Here is a 22,594-nt window from a genome sequence, read left to right on the forward strand (position 1 = left end):
GCTTATGCCCAAACATATCTGATAGCAGGCCTGCCTGGGGGGAGGGGGAAGGGCAAAGGGGTAATTGCCCCAGGGCCTGGAGATTGAAAGGGCCCAGAGCCATTTCCCAAGAAAGTGAGTCAAAATGGCATCTGCTAACCCTGCAGACTAATAAGTGGAAGCCAATCAAAGATGCAGAACCAACAACAGATGGCCAGTCAAAACCAACCCAGCTCAAAAGATGAAATAATGGGGGGGGGGGGGGGGGGGAAGGGGGCTACTTTTTTACATTAGTCCAGCAGCAAAAGTCTTCACATGAAATGTTCACAATTCTTCAGCATGGTCACAGTACACCAAGTTCATAAACATTTTGCTACTAGAAAACAGGTAACTTTCAATGAATATTTTGCCCAGCTCCAACTGTCAAGAGGAGGATCACACAATAATGTCACAGCCAGGAGTTAGTCCAGTCACCAGCCATACCCAAGACAGTAGTATACCTTTCGACATACCAATTCAAAATCAGTAGGTAGTTATATACACAGTGGCTAATTACGTGACCTCAAAACCACAAAGAACCTATTTTATCAAATTAGATTAAACATTTGTCCCACAATAGATGCTTCCTTGCCTTACAAAGGTACTATTAGCAACATTCCTGCAAAACTGTGTTTTTCCAAAGAGTAGGACAAAAAGGACACACATTAAATTATAAGTACATCTCAGCACATGTTCTTTTGAATAAATGAGACACAAGAATATAATCAAGCTTATTTCCGCGGTCCTTTACTAATGGGTCTAAATTATTCGTCTTCAGTGGGGAATGCTTCTGCCTGCTCTGAGCTGGATGGTTTACCTAGCACAAATGAATGTCAAGAAATCATCAAAAGGCTTCCCAAAGAATACATAGTTTGCACTAATTGATGGACTCTCAAAGCTGAAATAATCTGTAGCAGCTTCAGCATCATGCCAGAGATAAGACCTTTCAGACTTCTGATTCCCCAGGGAGTTTGGAGAAAGTCCCAATTTGGGGAGTACAGTTCATTCTACCCTCTTTGTGCCAATGAAAGCCCAGTTCCCATGGAAAACAAGCATTCTACTCATTATCAGTGAGGGTTTCTTTCTAGATCTCATTTTTTAAACAAACCTGAAAGCAGAGATGACATGGTATTTACCAGAGGTGGTTTTTACTGCCTCCAGAAAAATCAGTCTCACTTTAAGGCAGTTTCTGTTTTAAAAACTATTTTGTTAATATATACCACATTACACTTTGTTTTAGTTACATAGTGAACTTGTGGTTACACAAGACAGTAGATTCAGAGATTTAGAGAGGTCAAAATAAAAAGTAAAATGGCAGTAGGTATAATACTATATATGTAATTATAATACGGAACATCTGAATGTCTATATATGTTTTGGTTTGGCATTTTCTTCAAGGAAGTTGTACATGTCACAACTTGTATCTTGGTTTTCAAAATTTTTTAAGTGAAAGTTGAAAACATTTGATTATATGACATGGACAATAATGTGGGGTTGTAGGCTGAAAGAGATAACCAATAAGAGGCATGCGGCGTTTCATACTACCAGACCAGGTCTATTTAGCCATACAGCATTCGATAGCAAGTGACCAATTTTGAGGCAGTAGTCAGACCAAGCTAATTCTTCAGTTCTGAACAGACGTACCCAAAGTTTCAAAAGATTCATTCTGTGCTTGCTGGACACTGGTGCAATTATTGTTCCCAGTTTAAACTAGATTTAAGCCCATATTTACCAGCACGCTGTCCTACACTAGTATTTCCTTGGAAATTGCTCACCCTGTGTAAAAGAAAGAGCACAAATCTCTACACTGAAAGAACACACGTCAGTTTGCAAATACCAGCCTATGAAAGCTCTCTGAAGTGGTCTCAAATCATGCGTCAGCCAAGGAGACCCAGTAGACGGTGACAGCTTTAAATGAGAAGGGCAGAGAGGGAGGCACACCCACCTGAACAGAGGACACCCTTGTATCGGGCACAGGAGAAGTCATCGCACTCGCAGAACAACCCATAGATCTTTCCAAACTCACTCTTGTAGCAGACACAGTGGTTGCAGCTGCATTCCCCCCTGCCACTGCAGACAGGTTTGCCTTCAGCCTCCCGGCACAGGTTCTGGTACATGTTCCCGCTCTCTCCCTCTTCACATTCACACTTGGCTCCCAAATAGCCTGAGTCACATTCACATAGTCCACAGGTGTAAGTCCCATTCCCACTGCACTTGCTGCTGTTCCGTTCTAGCCACGTCGTACATCCGCAAGTGCAGTTGTACGTGACCTCCACTTCCAAGGTGTCCCGGAACCCTGCTGGCTTGATGGTAAAAGTGTGCGAGGTTGTCTCGGCAGGGCAGCTCCGAGCTTCTACAGAAACCTCAAAGGAAACCTAACGAGGAACATTGAGTCAGAATAAATGGGGAGCTTACATTGTAGTTTCTGAAACATCAAACGACAACATGGTCTAATGGGAGGGGTAGTGGCCTGAGATACAGGAGACCCAGCTTTGCCATGAGACCTTGGGCAAATCAACTCTCCACTGTTTGTTTCCCTTTCCAAATTGTTGGTACTCTTGTCTATTTACACTGAACCTTTTCAGGGCAGGTACCATCGTTCCCATGCCTCTTAGTGCAGGGGGAGGTCCTAATGTTAGTTGAGGCCTCTAGACATTATTGTAATGCAAATAATTAACAAATAACAAGACTTTAAGAACTCTGCAGGGTCTAGAATTCAAGAACAAATTTTCAAAACTTAAGAAGCTAGATTCTACTTAGAATAAGGACAACCCAGGATATTACAGACCAATCATCTTAACTTCTGTACCATGAAATATAATAGTGCAAATAATTAAACAATCAATTTGCAAACCCCTAGAACAGTGTTTCTTAAACATCTCCAGGGAATCCGCGAGGCTGACAAACTGGAAACATCAATATGTACAACACATACAATCAGTGGACTGCTGGGGCTCCGCATAAATTTTTATGTATGTAAAGGGCTCCAGAGCCCAAAAATTTGAGAACCGCTGCCCTGGAAGATAATAAGGTGATAAGTAACAGCATGGATATCTCAAAAACAAATTGTGTCAAACCAACCTAAGAGCTTTCTCTGATAGGGTAACAATCCTTGTGGATGGGAGACGGCAATAGATGTTGTAAATCTTGATTTCGTAAGGCTTTTAATACTGTCTCACGTGACCTACTCAAACAAATTTGGAATATACAACCTAGATGAAGTTACTCCAAGGCGTGTGCATAATCTGTTGGAAAACCATATGCAGAGAGGAGTTTGTGATGATTGAAAAGATTCCCGCCCAATAAAAAGTCTATTTAAACAATAAGGGTGCATCTATACTGCACCGGTAGCTCGAAATAAGCTAATTGCGTAGCTTATTTCGAGTGTATTTCAAAATCTTATTTCGAAATTTGGCACTGTCATTTGGCGTCTACACAGTGCCAAATTTTGAAATAGCGCGCTATTCCGAAACGTCCGTTAATCTTCACAGAACGAGGTTTACAGGGACATCGGAATAGCGAGCCCATTATTTCAAAAGCTATTTCAAAATAACGGGTTTGTTTAAAAGATGAGGAAAAGCTATTTCGGGATCGACATCATGGGAAACTATCAATCTCTTTGTCTTCAGCTGCCTGGGGAAGAAGGTCAACTGGAGACCCAAGTCAGGTTAAAAAATTACCTATGACTTGAAGGCTTGCCAGACATACGAACAGCTGTTATAGACTAACTCGGCTACCCCTCTGAAGCTTTAGGGTAAGAGTTTGTTTGCAATAAGCTCTATTGCATTAGAACTAGCTGTGCCTTTCTTTTGATTTTAATTCTGCAACATACTTTGATCTGTCTGTTTTTACTTAAAATGACTTAAATCCTACTGTTTGTACTTAATAAAAGCACTTTTGTCTACTGTCAAGCCCAGTGTAAATAACTGTTACCTGGGGGAGGCATGGCAATGAGTGTGCATATTCCTCTTGCCTGAATGAGCTTTCACTGTGTAAAACTCTTACACGGAGAAAGACGGATTGATTTGGGGGTGTGATCCCTTTTGGGGGCGGTTTCCTGGGCGCTGTGCCCTAGAACTGCATTATCCCAGAGCTGAAATGGTTCAGTGTCTATATTGCTCTTTGCGGGGGAGTTAACCCAGCTCTGTGCCTTGTCTGGGGGAGATCAGGAAATCTGACCCAGCAGGACAGAGTGCTAAGGAGCTTCAGAGAGCAAGTCGGTGAGTGTCAGAGGTATAATCACACATGGGGAACAGCCAGAAGGGGTCTTCTATGACTACACCCTATCACAGAGTTATCAGTGGTTCACAATCAAGCTGTCAGGGCATGCTGAGTGGGGTCCTGCAGGGACCAGTTCTGGGTCTGGTTCTGTTCAATACTGTCATCAGTGATTTAGATAATGGTACAGGCAAGAGAGAAGTCTGGGGACGATACCAAGCTGGAAGGGGTTCCAAGTAGTTTGGAGGACAGGATTAAAATCTGAAATGATCTGGACAAACTGAAGAAATGGTCTGAAGTGATAGGATGACATTCAGGGACAAACGCGAAGTGCTCCACTTAGGAAGGCGCAATCCGGTTCACACATACAGAATGGGAAATGACTGCCTAGGAAGGAGTACTGTGGAAAGAGATCTGGGAGTCAGAAGATCACAAGTGACACTGTTGGGGAAAAAACAAAAACAAAAAGACCATCGGTTTGGGCCATATTAGCAACGTTGTAAGCCGAACACGAGAAGTTATTCTTCTGCTCTACTCTGCGCTGATTAGGCCACAGCTAGAATATCCTGTCCAATTCTAGGTGCCACGTTTCAGGAAAGATGTGGAGAATTGGAGAAAGGACAGAGGAGAGCAACAAAAGAAGATCAAAGGTCTATAAAACACGAGCAAGGGCAATGTGGGGGGACATGCGGGATCACGTATGACCCCACTGCTATGGGCACAAGGAGCAAGAGGCTGGCCAGCAACTGGGAGAGGGACAAACGGAGGGGTGGGCTGTCATCCCTCCCGGCCTTGCTTGCAGTGGTGAGGAAAAGCAGAGCCCACTGAAGGGCTCCCCCATCCTTCCTGGCAGGAAGCGGAGCGACATGGCTGTTGGAGAAGCTAAGCAGCGGGTCCGTCTTACTCTGCTTACCTTGCTTGCTGCTGGTAAGTGCACTAATTCCCCAGACCATCTGGGTTAGGGGAAGAGGTAGGGCGGGGTAGGTCCTGGATGGAGTGGGGTTGTGTTGGCCCTTCACCAGGGTTGGGTGGGGGGATTATCGTGGCTGGTGGGCCCCTGGTTTCCCCCAACCAGTTGCTCCTGAACATGACCTATGAGGGAAGACTGAAAAAATTGGGATTGCTTAGTCTGGAACAGAGATGACTGAGAGAGGATAAAAATTGTTTAGAATAAGGACAAGAAGCAATGGGCTTAAATTGCAGCAAAGGCAGTTTAGGTTGGATTTTAGGGGAAAAAGTCCTGTCAGGGTGGATTAAATTGCCCAGGGACATAACTGAAACCTCCATCACTGGCGATTTTTAAAAGCAGCGTAGACAAATCAGAGGTAGTCTAGGTGCTCTTAGTCCTGCCATGAGTGCAGGGGACTGGACAAGATGACCTCTCAGGGTGCCTTCCAGTCCCATAATTCTACTCTAAATACAGAGGGTAAAAACTGGCTTTGAGTTGTCCTGTTTATTGTCTGAGTGATTCTGTAGCGAACAGGCTCAAAGAGGGTTTGTTTTGTTTTTCTAACTTCCAGCCCGGAAACGTAATCTAGGATCTAAGAGTCAAGCTGGGAAGCCTGCTGCCTTCCCTGCGGCCATGTGTCTGTCACACAGGGCAGAATCTGGTCCCACAATGGGATCCTAGTTAATTCTTTTGCTGGAGCATGAGCCAGAACTGATTTCACTTCCTCATAGCTCTATTCACCCTACAGTGCCTATAGGAGCACAAACCGATTTCTGTCCCAAAGTAAGAGGTTCTGCATTCAGACAGGAGCAAAAAGGTGCAGTTTGTACATAGTTCCTTTGTCAGGCAGATCTGCACTTTGCATTTCATTCCAGTGGAGGTGGAAAAGATGTCTGTTATTATGCCTTTGAAACAGTGTTTCAGGTTTCAGTTTTAAACGTTTTGTGAGAACACCTGGAGCTGAAAATTCTCATCTTGCCATAGTCCTCTGGGTTCTCTCATCTTGAAATACCATAAGTATCATTCTAGCTTGGTGAGGGAGATTAAACACATCATATGATCCAGGTGAAAGGAGTAGAGGCATAAAACAGAAATTGAATCTTAGCACGCTGCACAACATAGATCCCCCACAGTAATGTCTATTTCTATGTAAAAAATTCTCCACATGGTTTCTAGGGGGAGGACAAATGTCAAACTGCGGAGTGTTTCAGTCTCCTGAACTCTGGTTCTGCAATTTAAAATGTAGTAGAAGCTGGGGGGCAGGCTGTCCGGCTCCTACTGCCTTTTAAATTGCAGAACTGCAGTGGGGTTTGGTCCTGGCGCAAGCTGGGACTAAGTGGGGCTGCCCACCCAGCTGGTGGTAGCCCCTGTCCGCAGGGGGTCCAAACTTCCTGCTGGGAACCCCCACAGCCAGGGGCTTCCCTGCCCCTATCCCACTGCCTCTGATAGACTAAAAGACTAACAGACTACTTTCTTACATCCCTAGCCTGTATAAAGGCTGGAGGGAGCTGCTTCAAAGAGTGCTTTGCTGTTACTAACAAACACAGGGTGCTGTTTCACATCTTGCAGTCCGGTCAGAAGCAAGCAAATGAGGAGAAAAGTACTGAGAGATCTTTGCATGGAAGGCATTATGTTAGTGCAAAGTCTTTTCATGCCAGGCCTCCAAATAAACCCTTCTGTTATCTACAAAATAAATCCAAGTGACTGTAGAAGACACAAAACAAAAATAGAGGGGCAGAAAATTCCTTCTCCTCCTCTAAAGAATCACCTTGAGTTCTCCCTGCTACTAGAATCCATCTGCTCTGTTCTTGTTTGCCAAATGGCAGCATGTGGATGGGACTCCAGCACCCCATTCCACCTAGTGGAAACTAGCAATACTGCCCCTCCTTCGGAAAAGGGGGCTGGGGGTGGAAGACTGATTTCCTAAACCTATAATGAGCAGAGAGAATGAGCAAAAATGCTAAATTACAGAGGAAATCAGATCAGAACAGAGAAACTGAGCTAAGGGGATCAGTGAAAAGCCAGTAGGATTACATGGACTGACACCAGTGCTTCTAGGATTAAACCACAGTAGATTTCGACCCCAATACCAATATTATCCTCTTTAGAGGAACTCTCTTAACAGCTTTAAGAGCCAGATTCTGCTGCCACTGAAGTCAATGGGAATTTTACAATTGACTTCAAGTGGAGCAGGACGGAGCCCCAAACATGAAGTGAGGGAAATTCTCTTGGTACAAAAACTATTGTTCACTTTCAAGTTTTCTACAGCGAGGCAAACATCACAGCACTAATGGGCCATTGAGAGAAAGCAGAGAAGCATGAAAATTAAAGGTGGCAGAGACCTACCAGCTCATATCCAGTATTCCCTTTGCCAGAACCAAATGCCCTATTAGTGCTCTATTCACATCAGGGGGGCTTCTCATTAGTAAGCTGCCTGACTCTCTGTCCTAGGTAGGAAATGCCCTTGCTGTTCTGCCTGCAGATTGTAGCCTTCCCTGCTCTTATCCCCAACATTATGATACTTTCTCCTCCTTTGTTTCAAAGAGCAAAAACAAGGCTAGGATTTCTACAGAGAGACCGTACATGCAGCCCACAGAGAAGACTGATCATGTCTATAACCTATGGCTGATACATGGAGCAGGCCTGACTTTTTCCCCAGAGATTCACACTTGGCTGGAAAGGGACAGATATTCATTATTTACATACCATTAAGACTGCTTACAGGAATTAGCCAGTGTCTTGCATTAGGGTTGCCAACCACTGTGCCATGGCAGAGCATCCTTAGTAGTGGAACTATAAATCAGACCGCACACTGCAAACACACACAAATGTATACCTCAGAGAGGTCTCTCTCCTCTAAGGGCAGGTCTTCACTTCCGCGGAGATCAATGCTGTGGAAGTTGATCTTTCGGTGTTCCATTTAGCAACTCTAGTAAAGACCTGCTAAATCCAATGCTGACACCCCTGTTGAGCACGGTACTCCTCGCAGTCATGAGGAGTAAGGGAAGTCAATAGGAGCACTTCTCCTGTTGAGCTCCCCCTGCAGGGATGGTGCCCAAACTTGGCATGAGGTACATTGATTCCAGCTAAGTAATTTATGTATCTGGAATTGCATACTGTCAAGCAACTTTCATCCCTCACAGTTTACTAGACAAATCCAAACCAAGACCCGAGCAGCAGTTAAAAAAAAAAGGGAAGCTACAAAGTTTACTGAGGAGACGAAAGAGGAGGGAGGATTGCTGGAAGAAGTGGGCTTTATGGAGGGTTTCAAGGAGATGACAGACAGCAGCTGGCAGATGGAGACAAGGCGGGAGCTCTGTGGCCAGGAGCAACAGGAGATAAAAAAAAGCAGTAAAACAAGACCTCTGGGAAGACAGGAGGCCACAGCGTGGAACTGAAGGGTATCAGGAAGTCAAAGTGTAAACACAAGAAAACCTGATGATTCGACAAAACCCCTTCCTGCCTCCCAGCTGTATTTAGCTGGGAAGTGTGTTGCTTTCAGACCCAAAAGTACCTCCGTGCAAGGAACCTGGATGTTGCCATTCTAACGTGCGGCTCTAAAAGCAGGTGCCAGACGATCCTATAAATGGCAAAGAAAGGAATCCTACACGTCACTTCAAGCTTCCTCCCCTATTGTTTGGGCTTCTATCCAGCGGGGTAGCCACAGATGGGCCTGAGTGGGCCACGGCCCACTCACTTAGTATCCAGCCACACACAGCCTGAATCCTGGCTCTGCTCTTGCCTGGTCACGGGGGCATGCCCCTCTCCGCCCAGTGCTCCAGCAGACCTGGAGAACGGAGTCAGGGCTGGCCCTGCTCTGCTCACCCAGAGTTTCCGCCAGGGAGTGGCGTTAGGGTTTTGTAAGCTCCTGATCCTGCCAGGTAGCTGGAGCACTGGAGCCAGGCCAAGTCCTGGCACCCTGTTCCCACTGGGAGCAGCGGGAGGCTGCACTCATACCCTGACCTGGCTCCCCACGAGAGCAGTCGGTGGCTGGAGTGGAGTAGGGCCCCTGGCCAGGGTAACTTCCCTCCCTTCCCCATGGCAAGAGGGGGGCAGGGAGGAGAGGTGGCCCCATCACTGCCCGCCCACCTGAAGACAAGGCCCACCCACTTGTCCCATCCTGGCTACATCTCTGCTTCTGTCACTCAATAAGCCTCAGCATGTTGAATGTTATTACCTTCCTTTGCCTTCCTGCACTGACCCCATGAAGGCTTAACTCATAATGCAAAATGCTTTCTGCAGACTATGCTGGGGATCAGAAGGCACCTGGATGAACCTTTATGCATGTGCCAAACCATAGTGAGCATGATCAAGCACAGTAGCAGATAATGCACAGGGAGCTCTAGCCTTAGGACCTCTATCTTTGCCAGAGGATGGATTAGATTATCTAATCATCACATCTTTAACTACCATAGTCCAAATAGTTTATGAGATTTTTGATCCCTACCCAGGAAGACAAGACTATTATCCAGTTTTTTATTTCCCCAGAAAGGCACGAAGTTTGAAAAGGCCCATTTCTCAAGATGCTTAAAAGAGTCTGAAGAAGACTTTCCCGCAGTCCTCTTTTGCCTTTTCCAGATTCAATAGGCTACGTCTACACTGCAAGGTTTTTGCGCAAAAACACCTGTTTTTGCGCAAAAACCCGTGGAGCATCCAAACCTCAAATGCACTTTTGTGCAAGCAAATCAACAGTTAAACACCAGAAGAGAGGGCTTTTGCCGGTGTAGGTAAACCTCCTTTTATGAGGCATAACTCCTTTTTGCACAGCTATTGCAGAAAAAGGCAAGTGTAGACGCTCATACGGGAAAAAGCACAGATGCTCTGATGGCCATTCTGTGAACGGCCATCAGAGCTTTCTTGCGCAAGAGCCTCCATGCAGTGTGGACGCTCTCTTGCGCAAAAGCACATCTTTTGCGATGCGCATTGAGGTGTGGATGTGCTCTTGCACAAACTCTTGTGCAAAAGGCTTCTTGTGCACAAAGCATATAGTGTAGATGTGGCCAGCTTGTTTAGCAGGCTAACACAAAAAGGAATGGCTCAAGACTGGTGCCAAAATGGTATGTGACCTTTTCACAAAAATAACTATTCCTCCCCTCCCCCTGCCTTAGGACCCTAGAAATGCCAGCCACAGGAAGAGTTGGACTACACGCACATTTTAGTCCTAATGTGTTAAATCTGTAACTCATCTGATACCAGTGTTGTTGCATCAGAGGTGAACTTGGCCCACTGATTAAAAACCAGGTAAAGTCAGCCAGAAATGATGAAACCAGCTTTTTCAATAACAATCCAAGTACCCAGGAGTCTTATTTTTTTGTAATTGTTTAAACACCATTCCTGTTTCAAAGCCTTGTAACACCCCAGCACCCTGACCTGGCTCCCCACTCTTAGCCCCCCAGTAGAAAACTGTAAATCTTCTAACAGAAGGAAACCAGAATAATGGCATTCAGCTACTCCAGACATCAGTGTGGCAAGCATACCACAGATGGCAAGATGGTGCAAACTGGCCTGTCTCCTTTGACTTCAATGGATCCATGATGATGTACAAAATCTGGCCATTTGAATTTTTGATCAGCCTGAATTTTTGCATGCAAGGCAGAAATAGACTAGTATAGAGCAGCTAGTCCGAGACAACACATGCTGAAGGACTTTATCCCTTGAAATGTGTGCAGCATGGTATTGAGTCAATCGACCAAACAGTAACAAATCAGTCTTGAAAAACATCGAAGAAAAATCTTTGACTACCAAAGCACAATCATTTAATCAGGAGATGCCTGTGCGGCAGGCCTTAGTTTCCACCCACAGGTGGAATGACAATAGGAAAGAAAAAGACCTAAGAGACAATCACTAAATCCTCCCAGGAGAACTGAAAGCTAAAAATAAAAATATCTTTCCACTCTTATTCTGATTTTGGCCCAAAAGTTCCATCCTTTGTCCTTTCTGGTAATTTAGTATATTGCAACATTTCCCTACATGTCCTGAAAACAGACTTAACATAGCAGATCAATTAATTTATCTTACAAACATGCAACTTTACAAAATTCAGAACTCAACTTTCCTGTTTATGAATTATAGCAGAAGAGATTCCAATATGAGATAGTATTAACATTAGGGGCAAGCTGTGTTTTTACCCTATGCTATAGTCTTGAGTTATATCTCAGACTCACCAAATGACAGAATAGTGCTACTATGCAAGCGTGATTTGCTTTTTGTACATTTCTCACTTCTGGAAATACCATAGAGAAGGTTACTGAAATGGAATACTGGTAGGCGAATATGTTTTGGGAGATACAGGAAATCTCAGACATGATTATAAGAACATGTATAATACTTAAAGGACTGGTTAGAGAATTTTGAGAAAATAAAAGGAAATAGGAAAGAAGCTGACACACATGACTGGGATCAGAGTCTATTCCTGCCTTTTATAGTCCACAGATTGATCAAGAAAACTCCACGCATGTGACTGAAAACAGGACACCTGTTTTCCCTCATTCCAAGATCAGCGCTGATCAAACAGATTTACTTCTCACAAGACCACCAGCTCTTAGCACTTTTCTGGTGCCATCATCAGAAGACATTAAGATCATCAACATTAACTAGACCTGCAAATGTTGGCCACAGGAGGAAGCTAAATGAGTATTATACCCTCAACACAGGTAACTATTAGGGAAAGAAGAGTGAAGTGACTCCCCCAAGATCACAGGGCATCATAACAACCCATCGAATGGAGATGCAAAAATCAAGCTTACTGTGTCTCCTATTTGGAGATCTGCACACTTCCTGACCCCAGGATACAACAAGCCATCTTGGCACGTAGCTGTGAAGGTTAGGCTGACATCCTCAGGATTGTCCCATACAGTTAGTTCCACTTTAGACCGAATACTCTAGAAAGCAAACAGAAAAGAAACCCATCAGTTACTAAAATCCATAGGCATCTTTCTTGTGCATATTCTTCTTCTTAGTCTATTGAGGTCCTTTTGCTGTGCTCAGTGTGGCTGGGCATCTATATACATTTAAAAAAAATCACATGTAAATATCACATCATCAACTTTTTGGCAACCAAAGCTAGAATTCACACACATGCACCCACTTCTTCATAGAAAGGCTAGTCATCTTCAAACAGACACAAAAAGTATTTTCTCCACTTAGAAAGTAAAGGACTTATAAAACATTTCTCATATCCCAAAAACATCAGGGGGAGATTTTATGGTAGATCAAGGACAGTATTGTACATGTGTCCATAATGCTGTATATTCAAATCACATCAGACTAATATATCTGAGGACTGTTTGTGCACAATTTGACTGGAAAGCAGAGATGTATAAACGGATCTTAAAACAAATCTTTCTGTGCCAAGAAGGAAAACTGCTCTAGAGTATGAATGGGCTCTGTTTTCTACCTCTGAAGTGAAGGCCAGCCTTTAGCCTGGACATCCATAACTCTCCTGAATAAAATTACTTATTATGAAAATACAGGGCCTGATTCTCCACTTGCTCCCTGGGATGTCATTTACATCTGTGGAAAGAGGGTAGAAAACCTTACAAAAAGGCAGAATTACCACACCAGTAATTGTACTGTATTAGTTTGTTGGATAATAGTGCTGGTCACAAAATCAACAGTTTTCCAGAGAAAATATTTCTCACTGGGTATGTCTACACAGCAAAGTTATTTTGAAATAACTTTACCAGCGTCTACACATCCAAACCTCTATTTCAAAATTAAATCGAAACAGCGGAGGGCTTATTTCGAAATCGGTAAACTTCATTCCACGAGGAATAGCGCCCATTTTGAAAATGCTATTTCGAAAAAAAGCACTGTGTAAATGCTTATTTCGAAATAGGGGGTCTCCAGTCCTTCCCAGGGTGCCTGGTGGTCACTCTGGGCACAACCAAGAAAACTCTTCTCCCTTCCCCTCTTCCTGGAGCCCTTAAAGGGGCAGACTCTGGCCACAGTGCCTGTGCCAGTTCCAAGCCTGCCAACCCAGAGCCAGGAGTCACTGCATCTGACCCAGTGGCCTCAGCATGAGCCAGGCAGCCAGTGCCAGCCAGCCCTCCACCGCTCCCCAGGACCAGTCTGCCAGCTCCCAGGAGCCTGCCAGAGGCCAGAAAAGGTGGGTGCCTGCCTGGTCCAGTGCGGAGATCAGGGACCTAATTCAGGTTTGGGGGGATGCCTCCAACGTTCATGATCTCCTCACTAAACAGAGGAACGCAACCATCTACAGGCGGATGGCTGCAGCCTGGCCACCAAAGGCCACCTGTGAACCCATGAGCAGATTCGCATGAAAATAAAAGCGCTGCAGTAGGCGTATGCCAGGGCCACAGGGGGCAGCTCCCAACCAAGGGTAGCCCCAGCCCCCAACCCCTATTTTGATGCTGTGGATCACATTCTGGGGGGCAGGACGGTCCGTGCCCCCCAGGTGGTCATCGACCCTGGGACAGAGCTTGCTGCCTCCTGCTGCTCCAGCCCCTGCTGCCTCCCCAGCTACCGCTCCTCCTCCCACTCCTTCTCTCCATCCCGCTTCTTCCTCCCCACCATCCCCACACCCCCAGGGATGCCGAGACCCCCACACGAATGGTGCTGGGAGACAGTTGGGCCAGCAAGACCCCCAATCCTGAGCTTCTCCTCCCCCTTCCTCCAGTCTCCCCCTGCCCAGCTCCCTCCTCCCACGTTTCCCTCCTCCCCTCTCCCACCTTCTTTCCCCAGTCTCACTTCAGTTTCATCCCCCCCTCCCATCCCAGTTTTGCTCAATAAAGAGGCTTTGTTGTAATGAACACGTGTATTTTATTGTACAGCAGGAAGGTGGGTTAGGGAGGGGTAAGTGGAAGGATGTGAGGGAGGAATGGGGTATGAGCCCTCAGTGAGGAACACCAGGGAGACTGTTACTACCTGCAGAATGTGCTGCCAGGCTCACAGAAACATGTCCAGGAGAAGCAGCAGAGTGCCCAGGGGCGGCTGCGGCTGCGGCTCCATTTTGCAGAGTGCTGTGGTGTCCTGAGTGAGGGCAACAAGAGCACGCAGAGAAAAAAATGCTTTGCTGTCCCTCAGTGAGGTAGGCAAGCAACCTTAGAACCAGCTGTCTTAGGGGGAGAGGGGGGGTTCCCTTTAAGCATAGGTCTCAGATAGCCTCAGGCAGCAGCCACACAAGGTAACTCCTGACCTAATATCCTGCCAGAACTGGCCTTAAATGCGATTCAGTGTCCTATCAGTATCCTATCAGCTATTTTGAAATGTGTTTTGTGTCTAGATGCATTATTTCAAAATAAGCAATTCCAAAATAATTATTTCGAAATAAGATATTTTGAAATAACGCTGTAGTGTAGACATACCCATAGGGAAGGGGAAAACCAGACCAGCTTTGAACTGTTTTTGTTGAAAGACAGCAGGTTTTGTATGGGAATTTTTGTTGAGAACTGAAAAGAAAAGTTTCATTTTATTTCTTTTCATAAATTTCTGATGGAAGAATTGTGCTCCTCTTCCATTTTCAGATTTGAGAGTTTGGAGGAAAGGGTGTCTCATCCCATTTCGATAGCCCGTTTTATGCTCTTCTTCCTGCCTTTTCGCTTCCCTCTCCACCACTGAGACATTTTAGGTTAAACTGAAACAAAAATATTCATTTCATTTTGAAATACTAATTTGAAACCAAGTTTCTTGTGTGTTTCTGCTTAGAAAAAAATTCAAAATAAAAAAATGCTTGTCAAGACAAAATATTTTGGTGTATAACTTTTTTTTTTTTAATCAAATCTAATAATGCTCTGGTAGGTTTTTTGCCCCAGTCTGATTTACACCCTTCTCCTGCCATTCCCCTCCCACATGTGCACACTCATTCAAGTGAGCATATTAGGAAACAGAACAAATTCAGAACTGCTATCAGTCAGACAGCTAATGTTGCCTGTGTTCATGCTGGAAGGCAATACTAATGCCTTTGGAAAGCAGCAGGGAATAAACTGGTGTAAACCATGTACATTTAAACAACCCAAGAGAAAAAAAATTCCTAATTTCCCATATCTATGTTGTAATATAGGAAACTATTTCCTGTCTGGAATCTGGATTGTGCTCTAGGGTTAAATGGGTTCACATTACAGTCCCTGCAGGGGTTCTGTTCCTTGGAGTTTGTATACAGTATGTTCCTATAAAGTTCCACACGTCAGCCAAACCACTTCCCCAAAAACTTCTCTCACAGAAATTAACATTGACCTGTCATGATAACGTGCAATCTCTTCTTCCTGGTTTGGGCAAATTTCAGTGGCCCGCTGTATGTTGACAGGGAGATTAAATATCAGTAATGTAAATATATTGAGTTATCACTTGATCAAGACGGAGTCCATTTAAAGAGCTGGAGAAAAACATTTTTCTATCAGCACTTGGAATACTCAGGACTGTATCCTTTACTAACTGTCATTTAACCACTTGGTGCTACCACACATACTCAATAAACCAGAAGCATACTTTCTATGTTGTCCCCATGGACACTGATATGGATATGTCTATACTGAATGGGGAAAAAACAGTCTGTTCTTAGATTAGCTAGCTTGGGTTAAATGAGCAGTGACGATATGTTTTTAACTTGGGATAGCAGCTCCAGTTAAAGCTATGAAAGGAGTATGGAATTGCTATCAAGCTACTAATCCCAGTAAAAAATTAAGTTGCCTTGTCCACGTTGCTATTTTAACCTGAGTTAGCTAATGTGGGTTAGTCAAGGAGAAAGACCCTTAAGAGGATTGGTTGAAGGTCTCAGGGTAAGTCTAGACTGCAACGTTTTTGCAGAAAAAGCTACGCAAAATGCGCTCCACATTTTGCAGAGCTTTTCCTGCCTTTTTTTTTTTTCCTTTCTGGAAGAGGCTTTTCTGCCATTTGGCCTCATCTAGTCTGGGCCTCCTAGAAAATGGCGGAAAAGCCTCCTCTTTCAGAGGAGCCCTATGCCTCATAAAATGAGGTATATAGGGCTCCCCGAAAGAGCACGTTTTCTCTTCCGCAAAAAAATGCGGACAAGCAAATGCATTCCTCGGACGCGGTGGTACCTCTGGTATCCCGCAAAAACCCCGTAGTTTAGCCATAGCTCAGTAGCATACTCGTTTAAAACTAGACTGAACAGAACACTGAAGTTTAACATCCCTGTGGTGAGAAAAACACCTCAGCAGCCCAACATTGTGGCATTTAATAGCAGAAGGGGGAACTACACAAAAATGAGGTTAGTTAAACAGAAATTAAAAGGTACAGTGACAAAAGTAAAATATCTGCAAGCTGCATGGAAACTTTCCAAAGACACCCTAATAGAGACCCAACTTCAATGTATACCCCAAATTAAAAAACACAATAAGAGAACCAAAAAAGGGCTACGGTGGCTTAACAACCAAGTAAAAGAAGCAGTGACAGATCAAAAAAAAAGACATCTTTTAAAAAATGGAAGTCACATCTTAGTGAGGAAAATAGAAAGGAGCATAAACTTTGTTAAATTAAGTGTAAAAATATAATAAGCCAAAAAGGAGTATGAAGACCAGCTAGCCAAAAACTCAAAAAGCAATAGCAAAATGTTTAAGTATATCAGAAGCAGGAAGCCTGACAAACAACCAGTGGGGCTCTTGGACAAAATGCTAAAGGAGCACTCAAAGATGATAAAGTAATTGCAGAGAAGCTAAATGCTTCAGTCTTAACGGCTGAGGATAATAGGGAGATTCCCTAAACCTAAGCTATTATTTTTAGGTGTCCAATCTGAGGAATTGTCCCAGATTGAAGTGTCATTAGAGGAGGTTTTGGAACAAATTGATAAATTTAACAGTAACACGTAACTGGGACCAGATGGAATTCACCCAAGAATTCTGAAAGAACTCAAATGTGAAATTGAGGAACTATTAACTGTGGTTTGTAACCTATCCTTTAAATCAGCTTCCATACCTAATGACTGGAAGAGAGCTAATATGATGACAATATTTAAAATGTGCTCTAGAGGTGATCGTGGTAATTATAGATCAGTAAATCTAATATCAGTACCAGGCAAATTAGTTCAAACTATAATAAAGAATAAAATTGTCAGACACAGAGATGAACATAATTTGTTGAGGGAAAGTCAACATGGTTTCTGCAAAGGGAAATCATGCCTTACTTATCTACTAGAATTCTTTGAGGGGGTCAACAAACATGTGGAAAAGGGGGATTCAGTGGATATACTATACTTAGATTTCCTTAAAGCCTTTGATAAGGTCCCTCACCAAAGGCTCTTAAGGAAAGTAAGTTGTCATGGGATAAGACGGAAGATCCTTTCATGGATTAATAACCGGTTAAAAGACAGGAAACAAAGGGTAGGAAGAAACGGTAAGTCCCGCAAGGCTCTGTCCTGGGACCAATCCTATTCAACTTATTTATAAATGATCTAGAGAAAGGGGTAAAAAATGAGATAGCAAAATTCGTAGATGACACTAAACTGCTCAAGATAGTTAAGAACAAAGCAGACTGTGAAGAGCTGCAAAAGAATCTCACAAAACTAAGTGATTTGGCAACAAAATGGCAAATGAAATTTAATATTGGTGAATGTAAAGTAATGCACATTGGAAAAAATAATCACAATTATACATACAATATGATGGGGACTAATTTAGCTACAAGTACTCAATAGAGACATCTTGGCGTCATTGTGGATAGTTCTCTGAAAACATCCACTCAGTGTGCAGTGGTAGTCAAAAAAGGAAATAGAATTTTAGGAATCATTTAAAAAGGGATAGAGATTAAGACAGAGAATATCTTATTGCCGCTATATAAAACAATGGTACACCCACATGTTGAATACTGTGTAGAGATGTGGTTGCCTCATCTCAAAAGAGATATATTGGCATGGGAAAAGGTTTAGAAAAGGGCAACAAAAATGATTAGGGGTTTGGAATGGGCCCCATATGAACAGTGATTAAAAGACTGGGAATTTTCATTTTGGAAAAGAGGAGAAACAGGCTGGTTCCTGTTCTAGTAGGTGGTGATATGGTCGGGCACACAAGGAAAATGACTTTTGTTCTACTTTATGCAATGCCACCAACCTTCTGTGTACACTTGGGGAAATCACTTCATCACTCTGTGCTTCAATACTTGCCCCAAATGTATATGAGAGATAATCATCTTTGAATAAGCATTTCTAATTATGCTTATCCACATTGACATTGACAAAGTACTTACTAAACAGGTTTATTACAAGCACAGGTTACAACTGTTATGTTGCTGCTCAGGAACAACAAAGAACCTTGAAGTAACCTAAAGGAAGCATTAAGAAATCTGATGGGCTGATCGGTCACATCAAGATAGCAAATGGGCAACCAAAGCACAAGACATTTATCAAAAAATGAGGACAGCATATGCAAAAAGAGGATTCAAGGTCAGCTCTGGTATTCAAAGCTTTCTAGTGGAACACAGTAGCGTTATTTCAGAAGAACTGGTATTATTCCAAAATAACATAGCGTGCGTCTATGCTACAAGCCTTTATTTCGAAATAATGTCAAGCTAGAGGACTTCTTATTCTGACTCCTGTAACCCTCATTTCACAAGGAGTAAGGGAAGATGAAGGAAAAGTTTTCTTCCTTTGACTTTCTGCAGTGTAGACAGTGACAAAAGCCGAATTAAGCTATTTTGACTTCAGCTACGCAATTGACGTAGCTGAAGTTGTATAGCTTAATTGGAGTTTTGCCCTGCTGTGTAGACGTGCCCCATGAGATTACCAAGTGAAAACCAGCAGAGCTAGCAGTAGAAGCATTTCTGAGACACAGCTAGATTTTTTACCATTAAGTGACTCTAAAAAAGTGACGCTAAAAATAGCCCCTTGTTATTTCTCCCTTTGGGTCACATTCTATCATGTGTATAATTCCTATTGATGTTGATGGTGACACAAACAAAGCTAGACACTAGCACTGTGGATTTTCCCAGGGATATATCTGTTCAGCTTACTGACAACGGCATGTTTTGTTTTGTTATTTTAAATCAGCAGCACTACATTGCTGCTGTGGAAGAGTCAGACAATTTGTATTTCACCTCAGGCTTCGTCAAGGTAACTGACTGATGTGATGGCTAGCGGTGGCATGCCAGGAAGAAAGAAAACAGTTGAATTATCAGGCTCCTGGCTGAGAGGAGGAAGAGTGGAGAAAGAGATGGAGGAAATCCACTTGTGGCTTATACAGAGAAAGTTATATACAGCAAAACCTGTGTTATCTGGCACGCTCGGGGATTAGAGCTTTCTGGTTATCTAAATATTCCGGTTATCTGAGGGTCCCATCAACCTAGGAAAAACCAATGGACAATAGTAGTAAAACTCAAGTGTTTAATATTAGTAGTTTTGTAGTTTGAGGCAGTTGGTGTCACATTTCTATTTTGAGTTAAAGATGATTAGTACTTCTTAAATAAAATATTGTTAAGCCAATCATGGTAAACCAAGCCAGGCCTGTGCGCCTGAAGATGTGACAGTATTATGGCTGGGGGCAATGCCGGATAACAAAGTTTTCTGGTTAACAGAGTGCCGGATAACAAAGCTTTCACTATATAGAAAAACAGGGAAGCGCCCAAGATGGAGAAAGGATTGAGGAAAATCTCACTAATATTCCTTCTTCCTAGCCCATTGCTTCTTGCCCTATCATCAAAGGTTAAGGAGAATAATTTTTCTCCCTCCTCCTTGTAAAACCCTTTTAGTATTTGAAAACTGCTACCATGTCCCCTCTCTTTTACAAGCTAAATAAACACAGTCATTTTAGTCTTCCCTCATCAGTCACATTTTCTAGACCGTTAATCATTTTTGCTGCTCTTCTCTGGACCTTCTCCAATTTCTCCACATCTTTTCTAAAAATGTGGTGCCCAGAACTGGACACAATACTTTAGTTGAAGCCTAATCAGCGCAGAGTAGAGCAGAAGAATGACTTCTCGTGTCTTGCTCTCAACACTCCTGTTAATGCATCCCAGAATCATGTTTGGTTTTTTTGCAACAGTCTCACACTGTTGACTCATATTTAGTTTGTGGCCCACAATGGCCCCCCGATCCCTTTCTGCAGTACTCCTTCCTAGGACAGTCACTTTCTATTCTGTATATGTGAACCTGATTGTTCCTTCCTAAGTGAAGAACTTTGCATTAGTCCTCATTGAACTTCATCCTATTCACCTCAGACTATTTCTCCAGTTTGTCCAGATCATTTTGAAGTATGACCCTATCCTCCAAAGCACTTGCAACCCCTTCCAGTTTGGCATCATCTGCAAACTTTATAAATCTACTCTCTATGCCATTATCTAAATCGCTGATGAAGATATTAAACAAAACCGGTCCCAAAACTGATCCTTGCAGAACTCCACTTGTTACGCCCTTCCAGCATGACAGTGAACCATTAATAACTGCTATGTGAGAATGGCTATCCAACTAGTTATGCATCCAAATTATAGTAGTCCCATCTATGTTGTATTTCCTTCATTTATTGATAAGAAAGTCATGCAAGACTTATCAAATGCTTTACTAGAGTCTAGGTATACCACATCTACTGCTTCCCCCTTATCCACAAGGTTTGTTATCCTATCCAAGAAAGGTATTAGGTTGTTTTGACATGATTTGTTCTTGACAAATCCATGCTGACTGTTACTTATCAGTTTATCTTCTACAGGTTTGCAGATAGATTCCTTAATTATTTGCTCCATTATCTTTCCTGGCACAGATGTTACGCTGACTGGTCTATAGTTTCCTGGGTTGTCCTTACTTTCTTATTTATAGATGGGCACTATATTTCCCCTTTTCCTTTCTTCTGGAACCTCTTCAGTCTTTCATGACTTTTCGAAGAGGATGGCTAAGGGATCAGATACCTCCTCTATCAATCCCTTGAATATTCTAGAATGCATTTCATCAGGCCCTGGTGACGTGCAGACATCTAACTTCTCTAAGTAATTTTTAATTTGTTCTTTTCCTATTTTTACTTCTGAACCTACCTGATTTTCACTGGCATTCACTATGTTAGGCATCCAAACACGATCAACCTTCTTGGTGAAAACCGACACAAAGAAGTTAAGCACCTCTGCCACATCCACATTTTCTGTTATTGTTTCTCCCTCTTCATTGAACAATGGGCCCACCTTGTCCTTGGTCTTCCTCTTGCTTCTGATATATTTGTAAAATGTTTTCTTGTTGCTCTTTATGACTCTAGCCAGACTGAGCTTGCCTTGTGCCTTTGTCTTTCTAATTCTGCCCTGACATATTTTTGTTAAAAATTAAAGCCCTGCACACCACATGCATCATGCAGGACTACTAGTGATCAAGGAGTTACTCATATTCCAGTGACATATTACGTGAAACCTTTTAGATACACAGTATAGCCACAGGGAGTTGGGGTGCCCCAAACTGGTCAGGCCAGCTGCAATCCATTATCTTATACCAGTGAGACCCTTGCCCTCTGGCACTGGGATGCTCCAAGTGTCACAGAGCTGGCTCAGGCCCAGAGTGAGCCGTCTGACACACACACACAGATTACCTAAGATGTCATTTGCTTCACCTCATCAGGGCGCTCCGATTCAGAGATAATATTCCAGAAGAGAGAAAGGATGGCCCAGTAGTTAGTGCTACTTGTGAAGCCCACATTCAGTTTCTTGCTCTGGTAACAGGCTTCCTGTGTGACATAAGGCACTTAAAGCTTATCTACATGACTATTTCACAACAAGCTGGGCTGACACTCTACCCTGCACTGGCTGTCCATGTGCACCCTGCTCACATGTTGGCAGTTTGTCAATATGCTTTGATTAGTCCTGTTTCAAAGGGTGCTAGAATTAATCAAAGTACATTAGCAAAGTGTTAATGAATGTCAGTCGGGTCAAAACAGACGGTTAGTGTATGTCAGGCTAGTGTCATGTTTGTGAAGACAAGCCCTTAGTCAGACTGTGCCTCAGTTATCCATCTGTAAAATAGGGGCAATAGCATTTCCCTGTCTCACCAGGGTATTAAATAGGATAAATACATTCAAAAATGTATTCAAGACTATACAGCCCCTTTTAGCGTAGTATCTTAAAATAGACAGACAGGGCATGAAAACAGCACAAACAACCCTATTCCTGAGTCTGACCCAAATATCATCATCCCTGCAGGGTGGGAGGCAGGAGCTCCGGTTACATTACTGGTCCTCTGAACATCGGGTTCAGAAGAAACTAATTATGGGTGGAGACCACAAGGGAGGAATAAGCAAGTTGAACTGAATTCCTTGTATTACACATCAGCTAAGATTATAGAGTTAAAAAACACTTACATTATATGCCTTGACTATCAACTGAATAATATTGTTGGAGTCTTGAAGTAAAATCTCCACCGTCGTTCCAGGAATTAGTGCTGTAAAATTCTTAAAAACACACACAGAGAAAGATTCACACATTGAAATACAGAGTATGAGTTAAATTTTGTTCTCATTTCCACCCATGCACACAGTGACC

General features: G+C 43.2%; 1 protein-coding gene across 3 annotated transcripts in view; it reads right to left on the minus strand.

Moving 5' to 3' along the window:
* The window catches only part of ITGB5 (integrin subunit beta 5), a 123,254-nt gene that overhangs the window by 35,622 nt on the left and 65,038 nt on the right, over positions 1-22,594 (minus strand). For all 3 annotated transcript variants that reach the window (XM_075933152.1, XM_075933150.1, XM_075933151.1), the window contains exons 8-10: positions 22,414-22,503; positions 11,932-12,066; positions 1,964-2,393 (exon numbers count right to left, since the gene is read on the minus strand). In XM_075933152.1, the coding sequence (XP_075789267.1) occupies positions 1,964-2,393; positions 11,932-12,066; positions 22,414-22,503 (655 nt within the window). The remainder of the gene's footprint in view (positions 1-1,963; positions 2,394-11,931; positions 12,067-22,413; positions 22,504-22,594) is intronic.

This window comes from Pelodiscus sinensis, chromosome 7, assembly GCF_049634645.1.
Source record: "Pelodiscus sinensis isolate JC-2024 chromosome 7, ASM4963464v1, whole genome shotgun sequence".
NCBI lineage: Eukaryota > Metazoa > Chordata > Testudines > Trionychidae > Pelodiscus > Pelodiscus sinensis.